Source organism: Sodiomyces alcalophilus, assembly GCF_042370955.1.
Source record: "Sodiomyces alcalophilus JCM 7366 unplaced genomic scaffold ACRALscaffold_3, whole genome shotgun sequence".
Classification (NCBI taxonomy): domain Eukaryota; kingdom Fungi; phylum Ascomycota; class Sordariomycetes; order Glomerellales; family Plectosphaerellaceae; genus Sodiomyces; species Sodiomyces alcalophilus.
In genome coordinates, this window is record NW_027263534.1 from 2090382 (window position 1) to 2116091 (window position 25710).

The following is a 25710-nucleotide window of genomic DNA, read 5'->3' on the forward strand; positions in this document are numbered from 1 at the left end:
GTCACTGGTGCTCAGCCGGCCATATCAGGCGATATTTACCATCGTGGATCGGAGTCTGATGGCTCCTCGCAACTGGGATGTCGCTGTGCAAGGATCTCGCCAGGGCCGCAACTTAACACATTTCAGGTCTTCGCGCTTGGCATGGACTAACTTCGTACACTACACGGAACGAGCTGTGGAGGTTCAGGGTTTGCCCGCAGCAAACCACCCCTCTTCTCCTTCATGCTACCAGACTTTCAACCGCGGCTACTGCACGACGAAGTTTTGAAGACGTCACTTCTCCTCGTGCGCTTACGAGGCAGGTCCCATTCTCCTGCCGAGCGTTCCTGGATAGGGAGGCTGGGCGGTTGAGAACCATCCGACCTGATGCCAATGACCAATAGAAATAGCCCCCATGGCGTCTCCTCTCACGTGCATCTCTTAGTTCCCCGTTCGCGGGACCCATTCCAGAACGGGTTTATTGGAAAATACCTGGTCGGGTCGTCGGATCCGGATCTGGATCGCAAGCCGCATTGCGGGATCGTGTCGCGTCTCTTTCGCGTGTGTGCCCCCGCGACGCGCCCCGGCTAATGGTTTGCAATTGAGCTTCCTCTTTGCTACTGTAGAATCCAAGCCGCTAATTGATCAGACAGGCCAGCACAAACGAAATCGGAATGTGATCACCAGTCTAGATCCGAACAAAGTGGACAGATTCGTTGTCAATTGAATTCAACTTGCCATTGAGAGCCACCGTGTCAAGAGTTCTTTAAAAATAGGTCCACATACGAAGTACGTTGTACAACGTAAGGTCGGTGAGCTGCGTGGCTGGGAGGTACATGTCGTTGTACCTCGAACGGCCTGTCGTCTCCAAACGGACATCCGTCACGGTGGGGGCCACAGTAGCGTCGGCGGGATGTACCTGACGTAATCCCTCGGTTTCATTGGGCCATAGCCCGACGGAGCCGAAGCCTAGAGCGTCCAATTCAGGAGCTTCAGCCTCTGTCTTTTTCTTCTCGCCCTGACGTCCATCCAACAACTGACAGACTGTGACAGCTGGATGCGAGGACAGAGATCCGAGGATATAATCTCGTTCCCAGCTCTGTCATTCAACATACCGGGTCTTCACTTCTCTTCTCCGCTGTATGTCTCGCTCGTCGGAAGTCGGCGCTCCATCTCGTTGCCCCTTCCCTACCGGCCCGAGATGGGTCCAGCGATTAGCGATTAGGCCGTGAAGTTTTTCGCTCCCCGCTTCGAATGGAATTTTTCGTGCACGAATGGAACCAGACCCATTTGGCCATGCAAATTTTTCCATAGCCATTCCACCCGAGTGCATCACCAGCCTCCATTTCCGGGTGTTCGTGAAGGCAGTGCAGCGTTGCGTGGTTCTTCACCGACAGAAACCGAATGCAAGCAACACTGCATGCAGCCTCGTGATAGGCACACATCACCCAATGAATAGGTGGCGGTGAACTATCACGTCCATCCGAACCACGCGTCGCGGGGCAACGACGCGCGGAATGAGGGCTTTAAGTAGGGGAAGCCTGAAAAGCCCCTCTGGGGCGCCGTCGTCGGCGAAACCCTCCGCCCCGCCGCCGCCGTCTCCGGCGGGGAAAGAAAAGACCAAAGGATAGGCGGTGGAAAGTGAAGAAAAAAAATAAGGTAGAGACGTGACACTAGGCGGGGGTTGCGAGGATACGTATGGAAAATTTGAAGAAGGACGTACATTAGTGTAAGAATTATGCGCCGACATGGCCGTGCCAAGCTACCAGAATTCTGCAACGTAACTGTGGCCTGTCAAAAGGAAGAGCCTCATGGTCAAACTCGGACTTGGGTTGGGGACGGACCCACGTAGCGGACCGGCGTCTCCCGGTAGGACGGTGTCGTACGTTTCTCCCGGACAACGAAGCGGCGTGGCTTCGAGAAAGAGCCGGTCGATCCCGAACCGGTTCGTCGCTGTTCAGAGTTCTGCGTCTCGGAATCTGCTTTGAATTCTGTGTCCATCTCCAACCATGGCCGCGTCCCAAGTCTGTTCCATGTTCAGATTCAAAAAGTGTCTAAAGTAGTTCCGGCCATGTCTTGCGCATTGGCCGCTAGAGTCGCGCACCCATGCCCAACTTGAAAGCCTCGAAAAAAGACCGCAATCCTACTGTACATACAACGTACGCTCATTCTTCCCCTCTCTGAACATCAATCCACTTCGGCCGATGCCCTCCGAAGCTGTCGAGGTAGTGGAAATAAGAGAGAGTCACGGCACCAGGAACCACCACGCCCCTCCCCACCAGCAAAAAGAGGTGATACCAAAAGGGTCATAGTGCACGTGTCGCCGAACAGTCCAGCGTGGGGTATCATACCAGGGTCCCCTGCTCCCCCACGGACGCTGCCGTCCCGAACTTTTCCAGAAGTGGGGTTAGCCCGTTTGACAAGTGATGGCAGTTGCCTCGGCGGGCTCGCGTGTCAGCCACAGCCGCGGAGCGCGATGCGTGTGTGGATCTTCCCTTTTCCACGTCCAAAATACGCGTTCACAACTGCAGTGGCGCCGCGATCCACTACTGCATAACATGTCAGTGTCATTTGTGCAGTGCTCACTTTTTCCATTGCACAGGGAACATCCGTCATTACGTTGTATATTCCACAGGAATTCAGTTGAGGATAGTATGTGTACATACGGTACATAAAATGGACCCACACAAAGCACCTGGGATTACTCATCTTCAATTTTAGTTCGTTTCCAACCTACAAAGTAAAGCGAGCAGAAAAGTACGAGACGGCAACTGTACGAAGTACTTTCACTGCGAATCGACGCACAGGTCAATTCCTGGCATATCAATTACCGCTGCACATGCTGGAAGACAACGACTACTTCGTATCGTCGTGAGCAAAGATTCCTGCAAGTTCGGGGTCGCCATGCTTGGAAGTTTTTGGTGAACTATGCGGAACAGACTAGAATCCCCTACACTAGGTAGGTACCTAGATCCACCAGAACTTGTGTGGGACCACTCACTACAAGTACAACGTTGTGCAACGTACAACGTACAACGTACAGTTTCGTGTCTTGGGTTGGCTGCTCTCGGGGACTCATTTCCTCAGCCCTCCTGCCGCTTGTGGCGGCGTGAGCTTTGACCTTGCCGTGACAAGACAGCGACATGCCAGGATTAGAATGCAGGTCGCATTGCCCCAGAAGCAAAGAGCGAAGTCCAGACATAGGCACAATGTACCGCCTATTTGAAAGTCCGGGTTAAGCTTCATTATGTGGCATGGTGAGCAGCAATCAAGCAGGGCATCGTCTAATGCAGCAGTTCCTTTAGCATGCGTAAGAATCGTCAATTATCACGAAACAGTACGTTGTATGAATCAGCCTTGAACCCTTGGTTTTCTTTTGATTAGGTGGGTGAATTTTTCTTTCTGCATTCGGCTGTAACCCATCCACGGAGCGTTGGAGGCGTGTGTTGTAATTATGTGCGCCAGTTACATCGCTTCGCTCTAAATTACCCACCTGGAAAGCAAGCAACGCCATCTCATAGGCCCGTTTTCGGCGGTTGGAAATCTCTGTGAAATGCACTTCATAAGGCTGGGTAATCAGTTTCGCTGCGCTGTACTAAGTACAAATTCAATTGTAGGCGGTTATGTGCTGCGGCGGTGGGCTGATTTCAGAGGATGGACTCGAGACATGCAGCAGTCAGTCCATCCAGCCAGCCCAACCGCCGCTCTATTCGCTCTTCGCTCGCTTGAGTTCTAGCCAACTGAACCGAACGAAGCTCTCAGCCTAGTTTTTGGGTAGATGAAGAAGATCAGCGTTTGTTTCCTGTCCCAGATGGAACCCTCAAGACTTCACCAGAAACAGGGGTCCAAGGCGGAGCCATTCCACGGGCAAAAGGCCATAGCGCATTGCTGGCCCAGTGACACCAGCTCTCATACGTGGGCGCTTGGCTCCTGGCTTCGAGGAATGCATGCTCCCGAGAACATGGCGACCTGCATCATCTATTGAGTACTCTCGTCCATTGCTGTTCCGCCCACGGGTCTCCAGCTGGTTTTCCTCATCCTCTCGAGTACCTACATTGGTACACCCAGCCGTGTGAACCGAACCTGTCTTACCGTTAGCTCACGCAGACAAGTCGGGTGTCGCCGCTGTCTTCAAGCCGCCTTCATTCGAACTCGCTGAACGGATTTGTCTTCATTCGTCTGTCACTGGCGATTCGCACCTGATCTCCAATTGGTCCAGCAACGAGCAAACCGGGTTCTTTTGAGCGACCGAATGGAATTGTCTTGCGAAAAGCTTGGACGTGATACCGAATAGAGACGACTGATTTCGGCCCGTTCGTGGTTTAATCTCGTTCAACCCAGAAACATTCATTTAATTTCTGCTGATTGCCGAAAACCCCTTGCGATTCGTAACGCCTGACTCGCTCTCGCGGGTTCTACTGTGCAATTACAGTCCAAGTCAAGTGCTTATTTCTCTGATGTGATCAGCCAGGCAAACGATCGTCGCTTCGTAATCTGAAGAAGCAAACTGACGCTGCATCCGGAATTGAGACTCCAGGAATAGGAGATACAACGTACGTGGGGTTCAATTGATGAATTGCATCTCGGTCTCGGCAACCGTATCAAACGCTTCATCCGCACAGCGAACACACGACAAAACAAAACGGTTGCCAGTTCGCCATCCCATAATATGTAGGCGCCGGTACGCATTCGGTGGCCAAGTTTAGCCGGGGCATCGCCAGAAATTTAACCCCCATAATCGACCATGATGGTGCGCACCACTGAAACGGTCTACCCAAGAAAGACAGAGTGCGCAATGTCGAATACTTCCCAGGTACACGCCAACACACGACGGATGAATACCAAGAGGAAACTCCTCCCTTCCAATGCAACTCTACCTGGATTCAGCCTGGCTCCAAGTCACCCACCGCCTGCTTTAGCCCTAGACCTTTCGTAGGTATGAGGTCAGATAATATGCTGGTCGGGGTTCATTTCTGGCTGTTGGAACAAGCATATGCCTTTTGTCCATTGTTGTGGCTCGGAGCTCTAGGCTAATAAAGAGTGCGAATCGTGATCGCGCATTGTTATCTCGGTCGACATGCCGAGGTATTCGAGTCGCCGGGCTGGTCGCAAGCACGCCCAAGACAATAGACCTACGAAGTATGCAGGCAAAACAGGATTCCTAACCGACAGTGGAGCGCTGTAGCTTGTCGGGCCTCTTCTTCAAAGCCTAGCTCTTTGTTTTAAGATGGAGAAAACGTGGAGAAACGCGGGTTGCCTCGAACTATGTACTTAGTATGTTGATTCTTCTGCCCCACGCACCCTGAATCAGATGGCGTCATAGCGAGAATGGCCCCAAACCAAGCTATCGGAGGTTATTGTCCTAGTGTGGTGTAGATCGCGATCCAGGAGTTAGCGTATGAGAAATGCAGGTTTCCTATCTGGCATCAAGGTTACTATAAACGGCCGCACATGGTATTTCAAACCATCTCCCATCTTCTTTTCCCGGTCGGGTAGATGCTAGTTTTCAAGTCCCCTCTTCGTTAATCCAATCGTCTTCAGTTGAACGCTGATCGCACAATCTATCTGTTACCCAACTTTCCTGCGTTCTTGGATGTTTGATCCAATACAAATCATCAAGTGCGTGCATGTGACGCGCCCGGCGCATTCGTTCGACCAATGGGCGGCTCCAGAGAGGAAGGCGGCTGCCTTGCTGCCGTGTGAGTGTTCGAGAAGATCTTCTGTTTCTGGAATACAATACTGTCGGACGGAATTGCACCAGGATTGGTATGCAATCAAGGCAATATCTCCGTCTTTATATAGTTAAGAGACTTAAAAGAAACAACCTCCTTGGGGCTGGCAATTCCCTGGCGGTTGCTCTGGCTTCAATTGCTGCAGCCGCATTTGACCGACTGGCAACCCTCCCCTTAATCCAGGCAGGCCTGCAGTGGGTTTACCCAGGCATTTGTGGTGTTTCGTGAATCATGATTTCCTTGGCACGGTTTCTCAAAACGCCGTCGAAGATGGAGTACTTATTATGATCGCATGCACAGGAGATGGGCGAGATATTGTCCATCACGACGGCGCTGCCATATAAAAGGCCCAGTCGAAAGGTAGGCGATGGATAGAGGGCCTGAGCCAGAAGACTTGGAACTAGGTTTCCCTATGGAGGCCCTCGCGCCACTTTGGAGTCGTGCTGACAATGCCCATGGCCGAGTCGACGAAAATACGATAGAAGGACTGCCTTCCTCGAGAAAGACCTCGCTTGATCTCGGATTCCGTGAGCCTACTGCTATAGTCTTTTGCCTGCTTTACATAGGGTCACCGAGCGGGAACTGCGACGACACATCTGTGAACTCGGGAGGCGAGGAGCTGTTGAAAGATGGGGCAAGTCCATTCCAAAGGTGGCCAGAGATTTGCCAGATGCCTCAACCGTGGTTCTGGGCCAGGAAGAGTAAAGGAAAGTGAGCTGGTGTTGGCTTGGAACAGGTCGTATCAGTTCCCTTGGCGAGAAACGGGGGGATAACTAAGGGTGAAGTTGTTCGTGATTGCGCCTGTGCCATTGTGGAGGAGGGATTGCATGCGGGTCTTTTTCTTTTATTCCCTCGACGCCAATTTCATCTCGTCATGCCATTTTTTTTTTTTTTTTCAATTCTCTGGGGCGTATATTGGCCCCATGATTGAAGTCTGATGTTCTCTGACAAAATGCGCTGAATATGAAGCTGTTGTCAGCTTGGACACGTGGTGCTGACTCATGTTCCGAGAACGTTCGGAGCCGAAATTCTCGGCTCCATCCGTCGGGGTTACGGACTAATCGAAGACCCCGAAATAAGGCCCAGGAGACCCTTTCTAAAAATACTACGAACAAAAAGGTTGGTGGCCTCTTGGCTTCTTACAACGCCACGCCCAACGTCGAATCTCACCAACGTTCAACCGCTAGAGACAAGCATGCGGTAGGTGCGGAACGACGACCGTCTTGCTCTTTTCCCATTCTGACACGAGAACATGACCGAGCAAAAAGGACGAGAGGAAGGCGTTGTTGGCGCTGGTGAAGGCCAGAGCCGGTTGCTGGCGACCGACCACGACGTCGAGGCCGCCGTGACAGAATCGCGACTACAGTCCGTCTTGGAGGAAGGAAGCGCCAGTGCAACAACCAACGTCGACTCGGGCGCCGCCTCTACCAATTCGAAAATCGAGCGGGATCCAAATGTGGTCGATTGGGATGGGCCCGATGATCCGGAAAACCCCCTCAACTGGCCAGAGAGCCGCAAATGGCTCGGCCTGAGTTTGATCTCGGCCATGACTCTTGTGACGTGAGTAAAAAAAGAAAAAAAAAATCATAGAAAATGACGATACCAAACAACTAAACTGGACGAAGCATGACTGACTTTTGAGATGCAGGCCGCTGGTGAGCAGAGACTCATCCCTCCACCCGTCTTTAACGTTCTTCCTCTTGAGATGCCGTTCACGCTAACTCGCTGGTGTCACCCAGGGCTCTTCCATGTTCGCGCCAGGCATTCCTGGCATTATGGTTCAATTCGGGGAGACTTCTCCGACCATTGCCACGTTTGTCGTCTCGGTGTACATTCTCGGCTTTGCGGTTGGCCCTCTTGTTATCGCCCCTCTGAGTGAGACGTACGGCCGGGCACCACTCTACCGCTGGGGTAACGTCCTTTTCGTCATCTTTTCGGTCGCCACGGCGCTCTCGCGGAACATGGACATGATGATGGCTTTCCGCTTCCTCATGGGTGTCGCCGGTTCCGTCCCCATCACCATTGGGAGCGGCAGCATCGCCGATATGATGCCGATCGAAAAGAGGGGACGAGCCATGGCGGTGTGGGCTCTTGGGCCCCTCATCGGTCCCTGCGTTGGTCCCGTTGCCGGTGGCTACCTCATCCAGGCGGCCGGTTGGGAATGGGTGTACTGGCTGGTCGCTATTCTTGTACGCTTCTCTTCCCCACATCCCCAACCTTTTGTGGTAGAAATGTCAAGACAAGTACTGACGGAGTGATTCATTCCACTCGATATAGAGCGGCATCTTCATCCTCCCGTCGTTCCTCCTCATGAAGGAGACGTACCATCCCGTGCTCCTCCAGGGAAAAACCAACCGCCTCCGCAAGGAAACCGGAAACGCCGAGCTCTACAGCGCGCGCGCTTCCGACGAGTCGCCGGCGGACAAGTGGAAGAACGCCATCTTCCGGCCGCTGAAGCTGCTCATTCTCACCCCCGTCATCACGCTCATGTCCCTGTACGTGGCCATCGCATACGGCATCATGTACCTCCTCATCACCACCTTCTCGTTCGTCTACGCGCAGGAGTACGGCTTCGACGAGGGCACCATTGGCCTCACTTTCCTCCCGGCCGGCATCGGCATGATGATCGGCGTGGTGGTCTTTGGCGGCCTCACCGATTTCCTGGTCAAGCGCAGGCAGGCGCAGGGGGTCGAGCTCAAGCCCGAGGTGAGGCTGACGCCGGCGCTGGCCATGCCCTGCGCGGTGGTGCTGCCGGTGGGACTCTTTTTGTACGGCTGGACCACGCACCACGGCGTCCACTGGATCGTGCCCATGATCGGTGTTGTGATTTTCAGCTTCGGCCTCATGGGCGTCATGATGTGCGTCCAGAACTACCTCCTCGACGCGTTCCCCCAGTGCGCCGCGTCTGTCACGGCCGCCTTGGCCGTCCTCCGGTCGCTCGCCGGTGCGCTGCTGCCGCTTGGCGGGTTGCAGATGTACAACGAACTCGGACTCGGTTGGGGAAACAGTCTCCTTGGGTTCATCTCGGCGGCCATGATTCCCCTTCCCTTGTTGTTTTTCATCTTCGGCGAGCGCATCCGGGGACGATCGAAGCCCAGGATATAAGCTGCTGCACTGCTTCGCTTATTGTTTTCATTTCATATTGTTTTAATACTTCGGGACATGGTAAAAATAACATTAAAAAACGGATACAAGACATAGATAGACATAGGGAATATGGGCAAGTCAATAATTAGGAGTTTCGATATTAAACTGAGGAGATGTTTTCGAACTAGGGTTTCTACCGTTGAAGTACTTCGTACTTGGTAGCTTGTACTCGATTGATGATCGCTGACACATCCGACTTGACTCGTGGGGGATGCGCGGGATTCACGCGGGATGACAGGCGGGACAGTATTGATTAGGCAAAGCCCGCCTCTGAACGCCGGCCTAAATAAAATTAGCGCTTCACGATAGTCTGTCCAGGTGACCGGCCCACAGTCCGCTCACCGCACCGACTGGCTGGGTACCTGACATTGGCCGACCGTGAGACCGAGCTTTTCGCCTTCCAAGTACTTTATGTAGTCTGCAACACCATTTCTTTTCATTTCGAGTCGTTCTTCCGTCAATGGCTTTTGACGTTCGTTCATCTTGATTACTCTATTGGTGTTGTATTCCATTGTGTTCCAGTCGCATTCAAGACATTATTTCCTTCATCACCCATCCCTGTTCCCCGGTAAACTGATCGACCGGTTTCTGATACCAGAGATAAACCTTCAACTCACCTTTATCCACTTTCTGTTTTCACCTCTCACCTAAGAATCGGCAGAACACACCCAATTCGTTTGACCTAATCATTCTCTTCTTCTCTTCATCGACGCACCGTCATCATGCTCGGCTGGTAATTACTGTGACCTGCCCCCATGCATGCCTTCTATTTACTGACGAACCGCCCTACTTCCAGGTACCAAGCACGTCTGGCTGCGCGGCCTCTGCTCACGCAGAGCATCACCACGGCCGTTCTCTTCGCGACGGGCGACACCATTGCGCAGCAGGCCGTGGAGAAGCGCGGCGCCAAGGACCATGACATGGCCCGTACCGGTCGCATGGCGCTTTACGGCGGAAGTACGTTAATCCCATTCTCCTGTCCCATTGATCTCTATTTCCCTTTCTATTGTTCTCGTCTCGCTCCATGACAAGTTTATATCCGACCCGAATGATTATGTCTTTGAACAAGCGACAAGATGGACCAAAGATGGAGTTTGCTAATTCACATCGCCAGCCATCTTCGGCCCCGCGGCCACGACGTGGTTCAAGTTCCTCGCGCGCAACGTGGTTATGAAAAACAAGACGGCCGAGACGGTGGCCCGCGTGGCCTGCGACCAGCTCCTCTTCGCCCCGACCTTTATCGGCGTCTTCCTCTCGTCCATGGCCGTGCTCGAGGGCACGAGCCCGCGTGAGAAGCTGGACAAGAGCTACGCGTCGGCCCTCAAGACCAACTACTTCATCTGGCCCGCCGTGCAGGGCATCAACTTTACCTTTGTCCCGCTCCATCACCGCGTCCTCTTTGTCAATGTCATTAGCATTGGCTGGAACTGTTACCTGAGCTTCCTCAACAGCTCATGAGGAGCTGGCGTGGTCGAAGGAGTTCCTGGGCTACCGCGAGAATATGAGAGAGGGAGAGAGGGGAAAGTTGATTTCGGTATGGCTCTTGGCGAGTCGCGTAATATTGTGATGACGTCCAGCAGAAGCTGCCGGTCTCGTCTATTTTCCTATCTTGTCACCTACTCTGGCATTTGTAATATAGATCGGTCCTATGGCGGCTAGTACGCCACGGCACATTGGAGAGCAGGCGCGGCATGGCATTGCATACATACATGGAAATTCTAGGTCTTGCGTTCTTTTTTCTTTTGTTCTTTCCTTTTGCGTCGTCGTCAATATGTCTGTTTTTCGCATCACCACCAAGTAAATATCCTTGGTTGCACCCCTCGTCCCTTGACCTCCGCGACCGTAATACGTGTGCTTGCTTTCTTTGGGGGCTGGTCATCGGGCTCCGAGTGCGGGCCGAGTCGGCCTCTGGAAAGCATCGGCATTGCGGTGAGAGGAAAGAGGTAAAGAGGTACACGTCTGGACGAGGGACGCCCGGACTAACTTGGTTACCGCTCGCAGCAGCCGATCGTCAGCGTGCCCCCGCAGTATGAGGAGCCCTTGGTTTTGACGACAGGGTAAGTGGTCAACATGCCCCTTCTGCTCTTCCCCTCATCCTCAACGAAGCCATGAATATTGCAGGCCGACCAGGTAAGACAGTGTCGAAATGGTGCGTCTAGGGTATTAACCGCAGGAACAGATATAATCCACCATCATTGCTCGTTTGGAACATTGTAATCACAGCATGACTGCCTCAAACCTTCTGGACAATCTCAACAGAGACGGCTTCGTCATCGTCCCCTCGGTTTTATCAACCCAGGAACTTGCCGAGCTCCGCGAAGCGACCCAAAAGATCGCAACTCTCGCCCGAGCCGGGGAATGGCCTCATGTACGCACGCTCCCCAAACAGTTTCCCCCCTGGCCCAAGGCAAGCCCGGACAACCCACCTTCGGAGGGCATCTGGGGGGTACAGGGTCTGATGCACCCGGACATGCCAGGCAGCGCCCTCTTCGTGCGAACCTACTTTTCGGACGCCGTGATCGGGCCGACCAAGGAGCTGCTCCAGTGCGGCGACGACGACCTGGTCATGGAGCTCTTCAACCTGCTGGTGCGGCCGGACGCCGACTTTGCCCTGCGATGGCACCGCGACGACATCCCCGCCACAGCGACGGCTGAGGAGGAGCTGGCACGGCTGCGGCAGCCTGCCTTCTCGGCGCAGTGGAACCTGGCGCTCTACGACGACGAGAGCCTGGTGGTGGTGCCCGGTTCGCACGCGCGGGCGCGCACCGACGCCGAGCGGGCGGCTGACCCCTACGCCGACGACGTGCCGGGCCAGACGAGGGTGAAGCTCCGCGCCGGCGACGTGGTATTCTATAACAACAACATCTTGCACCGAGGGGTCTACGAGGCGGGGAGGGAGAGGATGACGCTGCATGGAAGCGCCGGGCGTGCGGACGGGAGCACGCTCCGGGCTCGGAATGTGTTGCAGCATGGGCTCAGGGATTGGGTGGATCGGGTGGACCTGAGCGCGCTCGGGGAGAGGGAAAGGGGGACAGCGGAGCGCATGCGCGAGATGCTGATCAGGATGGGACGGGAAGCGGGAGAGGTTGGTTTTTCTCTTGAAGGATGAGCGGTCAAAGAAACGTACGAAATGTTCGAGTAGACCACTTTTCGTCTCTTCCTTTTGTATTTTATGGGCCATCTTCCCGGTGTCTGAGAATGGGAACATCTAACGGCAGATGATGTCCGCCTTGTCGTCCGAGTGGCGTATTGGTAGTGGGGGCAGAGGCAAAGCGGCGGAGCCGAGAAGGCGGGGGCTCAAGTGCACATCACGGGACACATGAGAAAAGACTCATACGCCAGCACATGACACATGATGTCTTTGTCCTTCTTCTCTGTATGACAAACTCGTAGTAGTTGTGCTGCATTCATGGGTCGAAAACGAAGAAATAACAGAGATAGGATCGATTTCGAGTTGGTGCACAAACCGTTGTATTACTAAGTCGGTACCCTTAATCCCCCCTGGTGGAGACCATTATATAATCAAACCGATGACTAAGCCGGTTGTTGCCTCAGGTGCGACATATCAGGTGGCTCAAACTCCAACCCAACCAAGTCTTGTGCATCTTTTCGCCAACGGCCAAATCCCGGAATCGTTCGAGCGTCACCTTTGACCCGACCCAGCGCCAAAGAAAAACCACTTTGCATAACCACCGAATGCCTCCTCGGGCATTCCTTTCCCCGTTAACTTTTCCTGCTCTACCCTACCTAGACGTGCGCACTCGGTGACACGAAACAAGAACCATGTGGCCTTCGGTGCGCCGTGTGGCTTCTGTCCCGGTCTCGCCGCTCCAGGGCGTCTCGTCCCTAACCGCCTCGGCACCACGCGCAGGTGCACCTGCGACCATCACCGTCGCCCGGCCCGGTCGACACCAGCGACGCTTCTCCTCCTCGAAACCCTCCAGCTCCGACAACGGTCCCAAGGACATCCCGCGGCAATCCGCTGTCCCGGCTTCTGCCTCGTCCCGCTCCAGCGAGCCCAAGTCCAACGGCGAGAAGAGGAAACGCAAGTCCAAGGATGCCGTGGCTTCCCAGAAGTTGCCCAGCGTGCCCAGCACCCAACATTTGTCTCAAGAAGGTAACTCGCTTCCCTTTTTTTCTTCTTCTTCCCTCTTTGGTTTTCTTTCTCTCATCCGACCGCTAACCAACAACCGTTTTTAGCCCTCGGCCTGTCGACCTTCTTCTCCCTCCACCGCCCGATATCCGTCACCCACAGCATACCCCGCACGATCACCGATGAGACGTTTGCTTCCATCTTCGACAAACGCTCCAGGGCGGGCAACGTCTCCGAGGTCATCAGCACGCTCTCCCGCACCGCCGACGAGCTCGACGGCGCCATGGCCAAGATGACCATCTCGGACCACGCCGAGGCCGACGCCAACGGCGACCCCGTCCGCAAGATCGACCTCAAGAACCCCGACGGCAGCGAGTCCAGCGTCTACGTCCAGCTCAACGCCATGGCCGGCCAGTTCGTCCCCTTCCGGCCCCCTCCGCTGCCGCAACCCCAGCCGGCCGGCGGCGACGCAACAGTCGCAGCAGCCCGCATGGAGGCCGCTGCCGAAGAGCTCCTGGACGAGTCCCCCCAGCACCGCGTCTACAAGGCCCTCTTCACCATCGAGGAGTCCACCGACCCGGACGGCAACGTGCGCGTCGTCGCCCACAGCCCCCGCATCGTCCACGAGGGCGCCCCGCGCACCTTCCTCGAACGCATGGCCCTGCGCCAGATGCGCTTCCAGGACGCCCAGGCCACCGCCCACGGCACCATGCAGGCCATCAGCGTCCGACGCCAGCGCAAGCTCAAGATGAAGAAGAAGAAGTACAAGAAGCTCATGAAGCGTACTCGCAACCTGCGACGGAAGCTGGATAGGGTATAAGGGATGAGGAATGGGCGTTGGTCATGGGAACGCGACTCGCGGACTTTCTCTCCATCTCCTTCACTCGATCTCCTTCACTCGATCTCCTTCACTCGATCTCTCCATCTGTACCTCCCTGTCTGTCTGTCTCCGGCATAACCCATCTGCAGAAACAAAGGGGTCTCTTTTCTTCCTCGATTTCGGTGTTTTGGGGTCAGGACTTTTCTGATGATTTTTTTCCCGTTTGCCCTTCTGGCCGCTAGAAGAGGAGGCTGAGATATGGGAGCATACATTTGCATAGGACGGGCTCCCCCCCGGCCCCTATCGTGTGTCTTCTCTCATAGACTGCCGCACGGCATGCGACGTCATATCAAAATGGCTGGATTCACTCGTCAAATTGTTCGATGCACTGCTCTGCTGCCCCAGGTCCCATCGTTGAAGACGCTTCCTCTTGAGACTTCTCTCCGATGAGGGTATGGCGTGAGTCATACATAGCTTTGTGCCGCTGTATAAATGTAATGTACAACAATCAAATGTATTCATAGTCTACGACTTGGAAGATGCGAAATATTTAGCTTGCAAACCATCTTCCTTCACTGTAAAACGTCCGATTCTACGTTGTACGTACTAAGTACGAAGTACTCGCAACGCCACCTTGACGAGGCTGAAGAAAAGAGTAAAGTCCACTGTCATTGGTTAACAGCCACCCCCACGTCTCACAATAGTCTCCACTGCAATTCTTCACCGCCCGGCAGAAAATGTTCTCCGCCAAAATTTTGGAATTCTTGCTGGTACAGTGAGAGCTCAAGCTGCAGAGAGGAAGTGCTGTGTCTTTGCGCGACTGGTCCTTGTCCGCAACATCTTTTTCTAGCGGCTCACCACAGCCCTCTACTATATTCCTCGGCTTACTTCAACATGTCACGGAAACAAGTGTACGTCAAGTTTTCCCATCTCCCTGCATTAGGATCTTGGAAGACGGCCTCTAACGACCGGCTGTAGAGATTCGCGGATCCCCGCGCTCATTCGGAATGGCATACAGGAGAAGAAGCGCAGCTTTTTCGTCGTCGTAGGCGACAATGCCAAGGATGCCATTGTCAAACTGCACTATATCAGGTCCGAAATGGACGTGCGGCAGAACAAGTCGGTCATGTGGGCGTATAAGCACAAGTTGCTCGGCTTCACAAGGTATGTCCTCGAATGATGGGAATGGAAGTATGTTCCTTGACAAATACATTGATGGCTGACATGATTTGGCGAATTCCTCCAGTCACCGGAAAAAACGAGAGGCCAAGATCAAGCGGGACATCAAGCGCGGCATCCGCGAAGCCAACGCCGAGGATCCCTTTGAGCTCTTCGTGTCCCTACACAACATCCGATACGTTTACTACAAGGAGACGGAAAAGGTCCTCGGAAACACGTTTGGCATGTGCATCCTGCAAGACTTTGAAGCCATCACGCCCAACACGCTCGCGCGGACCATCGAGACGGTCGAGGGAGGCGGCCTCGTCGTGCTGCTGCTCAAGGGCATGAGCAGCCTGAAGCAGCTCTACAACCTGTCCATGGACGTCCACTCGCGGTACCGGACCGAGGCGCACCACGACGTCGTGGCGCGGTTCAACGAGCGCTTCATCCTCTCCCTCGGCAGCTGCGACTCGTGCCTCGTCATCGACGACGAGTTCAACGTCCTCCCCATCTCCGGCGGCAAGAACGTCAAGGCCCTGCCGCCGCCCGACCTCGACCAGCCCAAGACCGAGGCCGAGGTGGAGCTGGACAGCATGAAGGAGTCGCTCCGGGATACCCAGCCCGTGGGCTCCCTGGTCACCCTCGCCAAGACGGTCGACCAGGCCAAGGCGCTCCTCACCTTTGTCGACGCCATCGCCGAGAAGACGCTCCGCAGCACCGTCACCCTCACGGCCGCCAGAGGTCGCGGCAAGTCGGCCGCCATGGGTGTTGCCGTCGCCGCGGCCGTGGCCCACGGGTACAGCAACATCTTCATCACGTCGCCGTCGCCCGAGAACTTGAAGACGCTCTTCGAATTCATTTTCAAGGGATTCGATGCCCTCGGCTACGCGGACCACGCCGATTACTCCATCATCCAGTCGACCAACCCTGACTTCAACAAGGCCATCGTGCGCGTCAACATCTACAGGCAGCATCGCCAGACCATCCAGTACATCAGGCCGCAGGACGCGCATGTCCTCGGCCAGGCGGAGCTGGTGGTGATTGACGAAGCGGCCGCGATCCCGTTGCCCCTGGTGCGGAAACTGATGGGCCCGTACCTGGTTTTCATGGCGTCGACCATCAACGGCTACGAGGGCACGGGCCGGTCCCTGTCCCTCAAGCTGATCAAGCAGCTTCGCGAACAGTCTCGACCGGGCGCCACCGCCGACGCAGAGACCACCGTGGCGGACCGGTCTACAGGGAGGGCGTCCAAGGACCAGTCAACCGGATACCAGGCCAGTCGCACGCTGCGCGAGACCACCCTCTCGGAACCCATCCGATACGCCAAGGGGGATTCCGTGGAAAAGTGGCTCAACACCGTGCTTTGCTTGGATGCCACGCTTCCCAGGGCGAAGATGAGCGGCCAGGGCTGCCCGGACCCTTCGCAGTGCCAGCTCCTCCAGGTCAACCGTGACACGCTTTTCTCTTTCCACCCGGTCTCGGAAAAGTTCCTCCAGCAAATGGTGGCGCTGTACGTGGCCAGCCACTACAAGAACTCGCCCGATGACCTCCAGCTCATGAGCGATGCGCCGGCACACGAACTGTACGCCCTCGTGCCGCCGATATCGGAAGAGAACCAGCGGCTCCCGGAGCCGCTGTGTGTCATCCAGGTGGCACTGGAAGGCAAAATCAGCCGGCAGAGCGTCCTCAATTCGCTGAGCCGGGGCCAGCGGCCGTCGGGAGACATGATCCCGTGGCTAGTGAGCCAGCAATTCCAAGACGAGGATTTCGCAACGCTCTCGGGCGGCCGCGTGGTGCGCATCGCCACGAACCCGGAATACGTAGGCATGGGATACGGCACCAAGGCGCTACAGCTACTGGTGGACTTTTACGAGGGGAGGTTCACGAGCTTGTCGGAAAACGACGATGAGGACGAGGCCATGGAAGACACGGTGACCCGTGCTACCGACAGCGAGCTAGCCAACGCGTCGCTGCTCGACGACAACATCAAAGTGCGGGACATCAACAAAATGCCGCCGTTGTTCTCCAAGCTGTCGGAGAAGAAGCCGCAGGCTCTGGATTACGTGGGTGTCGGCTACGGTCTCAACTCGCAGCTGCACAAGTTTTGGAAACGGGCCCAGTTTGCGCCGGTGTATCTTCGGCAGACGGTGAACGACCTGACGGGCGAGCACACGTGCGTGATGATCCGACCGCTGGAGAACAGCGGCGATCGGTCGTGGCTCGGGGCTTTCTGTCGCGACTTCCACCGACGGTTCCTGTCGCTGCTCTCGTATCAGTTCCGGACGTTCCCATCGGTCATGGCGCTGAGCATCGACGAGTCGGCCAACGCCGGGGCCAAGCTGGACTCGCAGGAGCCGATGCCTCTGACCAAGGCCGACCTGGACGGGTTGCTGACACCTTTCGATCTCAAGCGTCTCGAGTCGTATGCGAACAACATGCTGGACTACCACGTCATTCTCGACATGATGCCGGCGATTGCACACCTCTACTTCACGGGGCGGCTGAAGGCCAATGTGAAACTTACGGGCGTACAGCAGGCCATTCTCCTGGCCATCGGCCTACAGCGGAAGGATGTCGATGCCATCAGCGAGGAACTCGCGCTCCCATCACAGCAGATCCTGGCCATGTTCATCAAGATCTTGCGCAAGGTCACGGCGCACTTTGGCTCGCTGGTGTCGGAGGCGGTGGCCGCCCAACTGCCGCAGGGCAACGCCATTGGTGTCAGTCGGGAGGACGCTATGGGCGTTCACGAGGACGAAAAGGTCGACGAGCGGTTCGTACCCCTGGAGACGACGCTCCAGGAGGAATTGGACGAGGGGGGCGATGAGGCTCTGCAGGAGCTGCGCAAGAAGCAGCGGGAGCTCATCGACTCTCTGCCCCTTGACCAGTAAGAGTGCCCAGCGAACTACCCTGGAGACTTGACTATACTAACGGAGACGTCCAATAGATACGAGATTGAGGTCGACGCGCCGGCATGGGACGAGGCGGAGAAGCAGGTGCTCGACGCGACCAAGTCGGGCAAGACCGGCGCGGTCGTCAGCGTCAAGACCAAGGCGAAGCGCAAGGCGGGGCCGACGGCAGCGGAGGTGTACGAGGAGGCATTCGGGGAGAAGTCGAGGAAGAAGGCGAAGAAATCGGGAAGGAAGGCCTAGATGGGTAAGGACTGACGAGGGAGGGAGACGGGTTCGATCAGCTATGCACCCTGGACCTCTGCATTTTCTCGTTCCCGTTATTTTGGCATGGGGTTGCAAAGGCTCGTTATTCGTTTCTTTCGAGGGGAGTTTGGAGTCATAGAACGGTGTTGATAGAGTACTCAGCGTACCGCAGTGGCTGGAAACAACACGGGCCCATATGTCCCATACGTTCCGTTCCAACTTGCAGACATGCTGACTTAGCTTTGTCATCGCGAGGCTGTGGGCTGTGAGAAGATTTCCTGGCAACTTGAAAGTTTTTGCGGCTGATGACCGTTGAGTCTAAGGCTGCCGCCGAGAAGGTTTTCAAGGACTACTGGGTTGTACCTTCTCGCCTCATATATGTAACTGCCCCTTACTGTACCAGCCAAGTACCACGGGGAAGGAGCTATTCCGACTCTTTCCACCCGTTCTCCTTCTCCTATGCCACTGGGAAGGAGCTACCCTGGCCGTTTCCACCTTGCCCCCTTCTCCTTTTGCCGCCTTCTCCTTCTCTATCTTACCTATTCATCTAGCGCAGGCATAAGAGGGTAGCAAAGGCAAGAGCGGCATACTTTGTACACTTCCAGGCCCGCCACTAGTAGAAACATCCAACTCATCATCGTCAATAACCCATATCCACATGTACCCGTGCCTGCCTACTTGCTTCACGGTGCTATCTAATATCTTTCACTAACTTCCTTCCTTTCCTTCAACAGCTATAGGTAGGCACGGTACCTGGGCAGCCTATTTTGACTACTCTTTCTTTCTTGGCCGCGTGACTTGCATATAATCATTTTCCAGTCAACAATAACAGAGACAGCACCTTTACCGAGGGCTCTATCACCACGACTATTCTTCACCAGACTCACCCTGGGTCCTGTATTAACTCTGTCACCAACTCTGATCCCTTACGCGCGAACAAATATCCGAGATCAAGACCTTTGCACGGTCAGTGCCTAATTCCATACACAGAGCCTTTATATACTCTGCATATCACGGGTAAGTTAATACTATGAACACTTTCTGGCAAGAGGTCTTGCTGACTTCTTCTCTCCCTTACGCGAGAAGAAGGCCTGGGTCATAATAAAGAACATCCCTTCTTGTCTACTCCTAAATCCCACCTCTTCACTTTGCCATACGCTCACTCCTTGGCCTCCCTTTGGCAAACTGGGACCAAGAGGATAATTCCTTCCGGGCTTTACTAATGCCTATGATCCTTGGTCATAACATCCGGTATTTCCCTTGGCCTGATTCTAGTTATCACGGCGCGCATAATACGTGCCTAAACCATTACGGGATTCACAGAGGTAAGATACACCCAAAGCGCGCCTAAAGATCTTCACGGAGAACAAAAAAGGACGCCGAGAAGAACAAGCTAACCAAATTCGTGACAGAGAGATAACGGTGCAACGACCACAAGCAACCATGTGCGTTGAAGACTTGGCCTACTGCCCCTTCTGCAGCTGCAAACGCCGTATCAACTGGACCCATTGTGAACTATGGCTCAGGGGTTTCAAGGTCGCCCAGAATAAGCATACCAACATTTTGGAGGACCCACGCTTGCCCAACCCGGAATATTGTCCTCGCTACAGCAAGTACTTGAAGGTCCCCATCCGTCCCGGTGCCTGCCTGTGTGGTCCTGCTGTTTTTGGCCACACGAACAATGAAGAAGAAGACTGCAGCTCTCAGGATGACTGTATCTCGGAAGATGAGATCAGTTCCCAAGATGAGGACAGCTTCCAGGACGAGGAAAGTTCCCAACGTGAGATGGTAAGCGCCCGAGGCGACGATGGAAACCCTCAGAACATAATCGAGGGCGCCGAAGACGGGGATGGAAAAGAAAAGGTGGACGAGCAGATTTGGGCGGTCGACAACTGGATTGACAAAGTACCGCTCGTCTTAGAAGTGGATGTACCGACCAAAGACGAAGACGACGAGAGCGACGAGGAGGATGGTCGTCACAAGAACCCGCCCGGCGTGGTCTCCGGCTGTCTGGGCCACCAACTCCGCCACGCAATGGTGATGCAGAGGAACGGCGACTGGGAGAGGACTTGGAGTCACCACGCCGTACGACTCAGACGGGGCCCGAGCCGAATGGTGGTTCTGGGGAAGCGACCCGAAGATGACAAGCTTCGAATCCCTCGCCGACGCAATAATTTCGGCCGGGCAACTCCCGCCACAGCCTTGCCGGACGGTCAGACCCAGGAAGATGAGATGAACCTGGAAGATCAGGTGAACCAAGAGGGGCAGGAAGACCAGGGACAACCGTCCCGCCGGGCCATAGACCAGGGTCCAAATGACAACCAGGCGCAACAGGGCCAGAAGGAGGCGCGAGAAAAGGGGAAGAGTGGCAGACGCATCAGGTGGGTCGATGACATGCCGACCAGAGGTCAGCCGCATGCCGAGCAGCCTGGACAGCCTGGACCGTCCAGACAGCCCGGTCCCTCTAGGCAGCCCGGACAAGAACAAAACCATGGCGGCGCCAGACCGCCGGCCCAGGCCCAGGACATCCACCAAGGAGGTCGTAGGCTAAACGGAAGAACATTGGTGGTTCGGCCGGGCGGGTTGGTGCGTCGCAGGACTTTCAACGGACCGCTGCCGGTACCCCGGGGATAGGAATGGGAAGTCGACTGGCCTGAGGGCCCTGCAGAGACTGTTTAGGCGAGTGGCGTCACATGATTGTGAAAGATGCTGGCTTTATCGACTTGGTGCATGGCTTTCAGAGGGACGACTGGCTATGATCATGGGGAATGCTTCCGATGGCATTGACTTGTGCGAGTCGAGATGGAGAACTCGACGGGAAATGACAGAAATGACAGAAACGACAGGGCATCATTCGGATATTGTATGGCACAGACTACTTAATAGCTAATGATAATCATTGTTAATCATCGTTGCGTACGGAAGCCTGGGCAAAGCTGAGGAGTGTTCTTACATTTCGTAGCATGACCTTTTGGCTGTTTTGGTCCAAGGTAGCCCAAATGAAGGGATTGGCAGAGATGCGCTCTTCCGACAGGTATGTAATCAACATGGCAGCAAGACGTCTGGAGTGGAAGACGGGAGAAATAGAGAAGGATATATGATCGAGTCCAGGACTAAAATAGACTATAGTGCAAAGCAGTCATGCCAACGCCGGTGACGCTGAAAGGCACAGAAACAGAAATGTATATAAAGGGACAAACGCCGTGACAAAAGTCGAGATATGTTCCTCCATGAAAGCCTGAAACCGACCGACCCGGAAAAAAATGAAATAAGCAACGCATGATGGTAATGAGGATGCGCGGTTTACAAGGGAAAGAAAAATCAGTTTTGCGGGGGGAGTCCGCGCGTGGTGGACAGACTCAGAATCTCATGGGCACCCTATTCAACCTGCGGGCATAGCGCACGGCGGCGGCATCCCGTGCCGCGTTTGCACCTGGTTGCCAATCCGCGCCCGGCCGTACCATGCTGTCCTTGAAGACTTGGGGCATGTCGTCCGAATCTATAGGGACGGTGTGAACAATAGGCAGGGAGTCGAGGTCGATGCTGCGCTTTGCGTTGCTGGAACCACCACCGCCGCCGTTGTTGCTGTTGACGACAAAGTAGACGACGACGATGACGGCGATGATGACGAGAATGAGTACTAGAAGAACAGAAATCAGCGGGCCAAGTTTTGATGGGATGCGATGGCGACAGATCAGACGTACCGCAGATGACCAGACACCACCACTTCTTCTTGCGCGTGGCCCTCGCGGTCGCGACGGCGGTGTTGATTTCCTGGTTCCCCTTGTCCAGGTTCTCGGCCACCTCCTCGCCCTTGGCCTCGATCTGGGCCACGGCGGCCTGCTGCTGGACGACCAAGGTGTCCATGTCCTGGAACATCTGGGCCAGCTCGACCATCTGCTGCTCGATGCGCTGGATTTCGGCGTGGCGGTCCTGGACGGCGGTGAGGGCGGCGCGGGCGCGGCCCTGGCGGCTGCTCTGCATGAGGGCCTGGCTGAAGACGGCGCCGCCGTTGGGGTCTTCGACGGCCTGGCGCACCTCGGACTCGTCAGCGTCGGGACGCACGATGCGGTACTGGCGGGCCATCTGTTCCTGGTTCTTCTTGCGGAAGCCGGCCTCGATCTGCTGGTACTGCTGGATGACTTGCTTCAGGCGGCGGTCGACGCGGCCGACCTGCGGGCTGTTCTTGGCGCTGTGGGCGTCCGGGTTGGACTTGACGGTGCGCACGCGCTCGACGAGGCTGCGGTACATGGCCATGGTCTGGGAGCCGAGGGCGTCGAGCTGGCGCTTGGTGGAGCTGGAAGCCGAGGTGTCGGCATCGGCGAGGGCGCGATCCTGGAGCATGCGTAGTTGGCCAAGGTTCTGCTCGACCTCGTCGATGCCCTTGTCGATGGAGCGGCATTCGTTCAGGATGGCGTTGGGGTCGGTCTGCCCAAAACTACCAGCGTTCTGGGCAAGGGGTGCCATCTCTACGTTCGACCCTGTTGAGGACGGTGAGTATGTGTCTTTGAATGGTTCGGCGAGCACACTTATAAGGCATACCGTAGTCATTTCCACCACCATATGGTGCACTGTAGCTGGGAGGATTGCCATAGTTGGCCGAGGGATTCGGGTCCCGCTGGTCAAAAGGGTTCTGGCCAGCTCCGTATCTGTCGCATGAAATCTAGTCAGTCATAAAATATATGGGAAGCGAACGCTCGGCTTGTCGGCATAGGATGGATATGATGGCGGCGAAGCGTAGGAAGTGGCGTCGAAAACATACCCGTACTGCGGGTATTGTGTTAGTGAGGAAGATCAGATGGTAGTGGGACAAGCTGGATGAAAGCTCCCAGGTTGGGAGGGCCAAGCGCAGGGGGAGAAGAAGCATGAGGGCACGAATCCCAGCACACATACACTCATCGTGGCGTTGATAGAAGCGCGTAGGCCTCTTCGTATGCGCTGTCAAGGACTGTGGTGGGGAAGCCCCTATGTCGTGATGTAAGCAGCAGAGTACGCGCCTTGAAAGCGTCAAGTCGGAATAACGGCAGCAGTGTGGCGGTTGGGTCGGTATGGGGGAAGCAATGAGCGGCGAGGTTGGAATCGAGGACAAGTCGGGTCGAAGTCAAGTTACGGGTTAACGTGTGAGCCAAGGAGCTGGAAACAGGGGAGGCAGCCCTGATGGTCGGTGCAGAGTCAAGACAAGACGAGACGGTTTATCGAGAGGATTGTCGGCCGGACGTCGTAGTCGGAATTGGAATGTTCGAACCAAGGCTGATTTCGAATCGCTAGTAGGACGAGAAAAGGAATGGACGAAAGGGGTCAATTCATGAAGATTCAAGTCGGATGGAAATTGCACAACTTGCAATGGGAGAGAGGAACAAAAAAAAAGAAGTATTCAGTCCCAGATATGTCAAACGAATGAAAGAATTGGGAAATCAAGAAACACGGAACAGGAAACAGGGACAAGTCGGAGGTATCGCGAGCTTGAGAAGGAGTTGGTCGGTCGCGAACACTCGACGTCGCAGGTGCCGGGGAAAAAAAAAAGGAGTTGGCGTCTTAGCGCCCTGCGACACTGGGCCATGAACCCCGAGTCCAGACAAACAAGTGTTACAGACGCCAGGGCCACGAATCATTTCTTCCGAATTGCGACCCCTGTTTTACTTTCAGGGGTTTCCAGGAAGGGACTACCGAGTCGATACAGTATAGACTTGTATTAACACAGTAAGACCTTCCGTGATCTATTTCTGGCTGAATTACATAATTCACTCTAATATGCATTACTCAGCATGAAAATAATGACTTGCCAACAGAACAGCCTCACCCTCCTTCTACCAACTAACCAGCCTTGGCTTGGTTCGAAATCACTCATCTATCCTCGGCGTTGCTTGAGGTCTACTAACTCTTAGACCTCGAGTTAGAATGACTATCAAGCTCATTGTGCAGAGGCCAATCACAACCAACAACAGTGAAGATAACACAAAATAATCATAGCATATAGCACCGCCGCCAAAGGTCTGCCACAAGACTCCACCAATCCCACCCATTCCGATGGCTCTCATCTTGCTGGACTTATTGATGATCCACCCCTCCGCCTCTTGGCTCCGGGTCCGCAAATCCCTCAAACTCTTGGTTCGAATGTGTGCTCGACGCGGCAAAGTAATACGAATATGAAATCATGTCGGTGGTTCTCATATTCCCAACCGTGGGAGTAGCAGCTCGACAAGCCATACTTGGAGTAGCGGAAAAAAAGGTCAACCATCACAACGTCAACTTGAGGGTCTGGACACAAGTGTGCGAGTGTGAACCCTAACGAAAGCCGCATAGGCAGCCCTCCCCCCACCTACCGCCATGACCCCCAACGGATCCTCTACCACTGCCCTTGAGCACCATCTCAAGTCAGTGCTTCCTCAAGACAGCCGTTCATCTCTTACCACTTCCGTGCTCCCTACCCTAATCGATGCCATCGCCGCCGTCTCCAAGACCCTACAAGCCGCCCATCATGTCGCTCTTGTAGGTACTGCCAATGCCTTTGGCGACGATCAGTTGAACATTGATGTCGCGGCCGAGAACGTCATTCGAGATGCCCTCGCTCGGTGTCCCGCCGTAGCCGTTGCCAGCAGCGAGGAAGACCCGGTCGAGCGCCCTAACGCGGCCCATGGGACGCCGGCGACGCCCTCCCCCTCTTCCGAACAATACACCGTGGCCTTCGATCCCCTGGACGGAAGTTCCATCATCGCCCCCAACTGGTCCGTCGGCACCATCGTAAGCATCTGGGACGGCACCACCGCCCTCAACCAGCCCCCGGCCACCAAGCAAGTCGCCGCCGTACTCGGCGTCTACGGGCCCCGAACCACCGCCATCGTCGCCCTCCGCATCCCCCACCTCCCGCCCGCCTGCTTCGAGGTCGGCATCGACCCCTCCGACAGCAGCCCCGCCCACCAGATCATCCGCTCCGACATCCGCCTCACCGACCCGCCCTTCAAGACCCGCTACTTCGCCCCCGCGAACCTGCGCTCCGCCGCCGACGACGACCGCTACATGCGTCTCATCCAGCGCTTCATCGTCGAAAAGTACACCCTCCGCTACTGCGGCGGCCTGGTCCCGGACCTGGTGCACACCCTCGTTCAGGGGAACGGCCTGTACGTCTCGCCCGTCACCGGCTCCACCAGGGCCAAGCTGCGCCGTCTGTACGAGCTGTGTCCCGTCGCCCTGGTCATGGAGTGTGTCGGCGGCAAGGCCGTCGACCCGTCCACCGGGAACGGCATCCTCGAGACGCCTGTGGCCGATTGCGACGAGAGGGGCGGACTCATCTGCGGGAATAGGGAAGAGGTGGACGCGGCTGTGGAATCTTTGCTCGGCTAGGTGGTCATGGGGCTGCACCGCACACCATTCGTAGAAGGCCAGGTTGCGAAACCGAGACGGATTAACATGAATATAAAAGTTTAGACATTCATCGCCCTGTTTCTCCTCTTGACGGGTTAACATAAATTCCACCATTGTGTCGCGAAACCTCCATCCTTCATTCCCGACACTACGCCCAGCATTATGTGTATCGAGTTCGTAGCTTGTTCGTCGAAATTAGGCCCAACCATACTCTTGGACAGCGGTCTTATGAATCCCCCAACGCCGGCTCTAGTGAGACAA

General features: G+C 55.4%; 11 protein-coding genes across 11 annotated transcripts; 8 read left to right on the forward strand and 3 right to left on the reverse strand.

Moving 5' to 3' along the window:
• Position 1: 1 nt before the first annotated feature.
• ACRALDRAFT_208879 (uncharacterized protein) lies at positions 2 to 1980 on the reverse strand (the record flags this gene model as incomplete). The annotated part of the gene is made up of 12 exons (XM_071022527.1): positions 2 to 111; positions 152 to 225; positions 256 to 363; positions 412 to 566; positions 601 to 616; positions 641 to 667; positions 762 to 997; positions 1021 to 1078; positions 1106 to 1162; positions 1252 to 1395; positions 1428 to 1741; positions 1801 to 1980. 12 exons carry the CDS (start codon positions 1978 to 1980, stop codon positions 2 to 4), a joined length of 1479 nt encoding a protein of 492 aa, XP_070876001.1.
• Positions 1981 to 2012: 32 nt separating this feature from the next.
• On the forward strand, positions 2013 to 5192 carry ACRALDRAFT_208880 (uncharacterized protein; the record flags this gene model as incomplete). Its single annotated transcript, XM_071022528.1, has 26 exons — positions 2013 to 2029; positions 2102 to 2270; positions 2311 to 2380; positions 2413 to 2461; positions 2511 to 2539; positions 2582 to 2631; positions 2672 to 2752; positions 2787 to 2900; positions 2987 to 3106; positions 3136 to 3171; positions 3242 to 3289; positions 3364 to 3514; positions 3547 to 3558; positions 3597 to 3708; positions 3735 to 3822; positions 3886 to 4049; positions 4092 to 4156; positions 4199 to 4259; positions 4321 to 4367; positions 4412 to 4421; positions 4451 to 4460; positions 4523 to 4650; positions 4686 to 4729; positions 4793 to 4988; positions 5065 to 5118; positions 5165 to 5192. The coding sequence occupies 26 exons, from the start codon at positions 2013 to 2015 to the stop codon at positions 5190 to 5192; spliced, it is 1953 nt and encodes a 650-aa protein (XP_070876002.1).
• Positions 5193 to 5286: 94 nt separating this feature from the next.
• Positions 5287 to 6521, reverse strand: ACRALDRAFT_208881 (uncharacterized protein; the record flags this gene model as incomplete). Its single annotated transcript, XM_071022529.1, has 8 exons — positions 5287 to 5341; positions 5423 to 5478; positions 5557 to 5718; positions 5805 to 5841; positions 5916 to 6104; positions 6143 to 6206; positions 6284 to 6385; positions 6446 to 6521. The coding sequence occupies 8 exons, from the start codon at positions 6519 to 6521 to the stop codon at positions 5287 to 5289; spliced, it is 741 nt and encodes a 246-aa protein (XP_070876003.1).
• Positions 6522 to 6857: 336 nt separating this feature from the next.
• On the forward strand, positions 6858 to 8980 carry ACRALDRAFT_1049216 (uncharacterized protein). The gene is made up of 4 exons (XM_071015584.1): positions 6858 to 7271; positions 7360 to 7366; positions 7451 to 7900; positions 7989 to 8980. The coding sequence occupies exons 1-4, from the start codon at positions 6964 to 6966 to the stop codon at positions 8814 to 8816; spliced, it is 1593 nt and encodes a 530-aa protein (XP_070876004.1). The 5' UTR covers positions 6858 to 6963; the 3' UTR covers positions 8817 to 8980.
• A 340-nt stretch (positions 8981 to 9320) lies between these two features.
• On the forward strand, positions 9321 to 10625 carry ACRALDRAFT_1075719 (uncharacterized protein). The gene is made up of 3 exons (XM_071018420.1): positions 9321 to 9591; positions 9655 to 9815; positions 9973 to 10625. The coding sequence occupies exons 1-3, from the start codon at positions 9581 to 9583 to the stop codon at positions 10314 to 10316; spliced, it is 516 nt and encodes a 171-aa protein (XP_070876005.1). The 5' UTR covers positions 9321 to 9580; the 3' UTR covers positions 10317 to 10625.
• A 312-nt stretch (positions 10626 to 10937) lies between these two features.
• On the forward strand, positions 10938 to 12208 carry ACRALDRAFT_1041447 (uncharacterized protein). Its single transcript, XM_071015216.1, has 2 exons — positions 10938 to 10988; positions 11038 to 12208. The coding sequence occupies exon 2, from the start codon at positions 11083 to 11085 to the stop codon at positions 11965 to 11967; it is 885 nt and encodes a 294-aa protein (XP_070876006.1). The 5' UTR covers positions 10938 to 10988; positions 11038 to 11082; the 3' UTR covers positions 11968 to 12208.
• A 271-nt stretch (positions 12209 to 12479) lies between these two features.
• On the forward strand, positions 12480 to 14355 carry ACRALDRAFT_1075721 (mitochondrial 37S ribosomal protein mS38). The gene is made up of 2 exons (XM_071018421.1): positions 12480 to 12975; positions 13059 to 14355. Exons 1-2 carry the CDS (start codon positions 12642 to 12644, stop codon positions 13769 to 13771), a joined length of 1047 nt encoding a protein of 348 aa, XP_070876007.1. The 5' UTR covers positions 12480 to 12641; the 3' UTR covers positions 13772 to 14355.
• Positions 14356 to 14609: 254 nt separating this feature from the next.
• Positions 14610 to 18464, forward strand: ACRALDRAFT_1075722 (uncharacterized protein). Its single transcript, XM_071018422.1, has 4 exons — positions 14610 to 14682; positions 14750 to 14935; positions 15018 to 17819; positions 17880 to 18464. Exons 1-4 carry the CDS (start codon positions 14666 to 14668, stop codon positions 18082 to 18084), a joined length of 3210 nt encoding a protein of 1069 aa, XP_070876008.1. The 5' UTR covers positions 14610 to 14665; the 3' UTR covers positions 18085 to 18464.
• A 1066-nt stretch (positions 18465 to 19530) lies between these two features.
• On the forward strand, positions 19531 to 20784 carry ACRALDRAFT_208887 (uncharacterized protein; the record flags this gene model as incomplete). The annotated part of the gene is made up of 2 exons (XM_071022531.1): positions 19531 to 20706; positions 20767 to 20784. The coding sequence occupies 2 exons, from the start codon at positions 19531 to 19533 to the stop codon at positions 20782 to 20784; spliced, it is 1194 nt and encodes a 397-aa protein (XP_070876009.1).
• Positions 20785 to 21162: 378 nt separating this feature from the next.
• Positions 21163 to 22986, reverse strand: ACRALDRAFT_1075723 (uncharacterized protein; the record flags this gene model as incomplete). Its single annotated transcript, XM_071018423.1, has 4 exons — positions 21163 to 21727; positions 21792 to 22568; positions 22630 to 22736; positions 22973 to 22986. The coding sequence occupies 4 exons, from the start codon at positions 22984 to 22986 to the stop codon at positions 21447 to 21449; spliced, it is 1179 nt and encodes a 392-aa protein (XP_070876010.1). The 3' UTR covers positions 21163 to 21446.
• A 1428-nt stretch (positions 22987 to 24414) lies between these two features.
• ACRALDRAFT_2102309 (uncharacterized protein) lies at positions 24415 to 25428 on the forward strand (the record flags this gene model as incomplete). Its single annotated transcript, XM_071023099.1, has 1 exon — positions 24415 to 25428. One exon carries the CDS (start codon positions 24415 to 24417, stop codon positions 25426 to 25428), a length of 1014 nt encoding a protein of 337 aa, XP_070876011.1.
• Between the last annotated feature and the right edge of the window lie 282 nt (positions 25429 to 25710).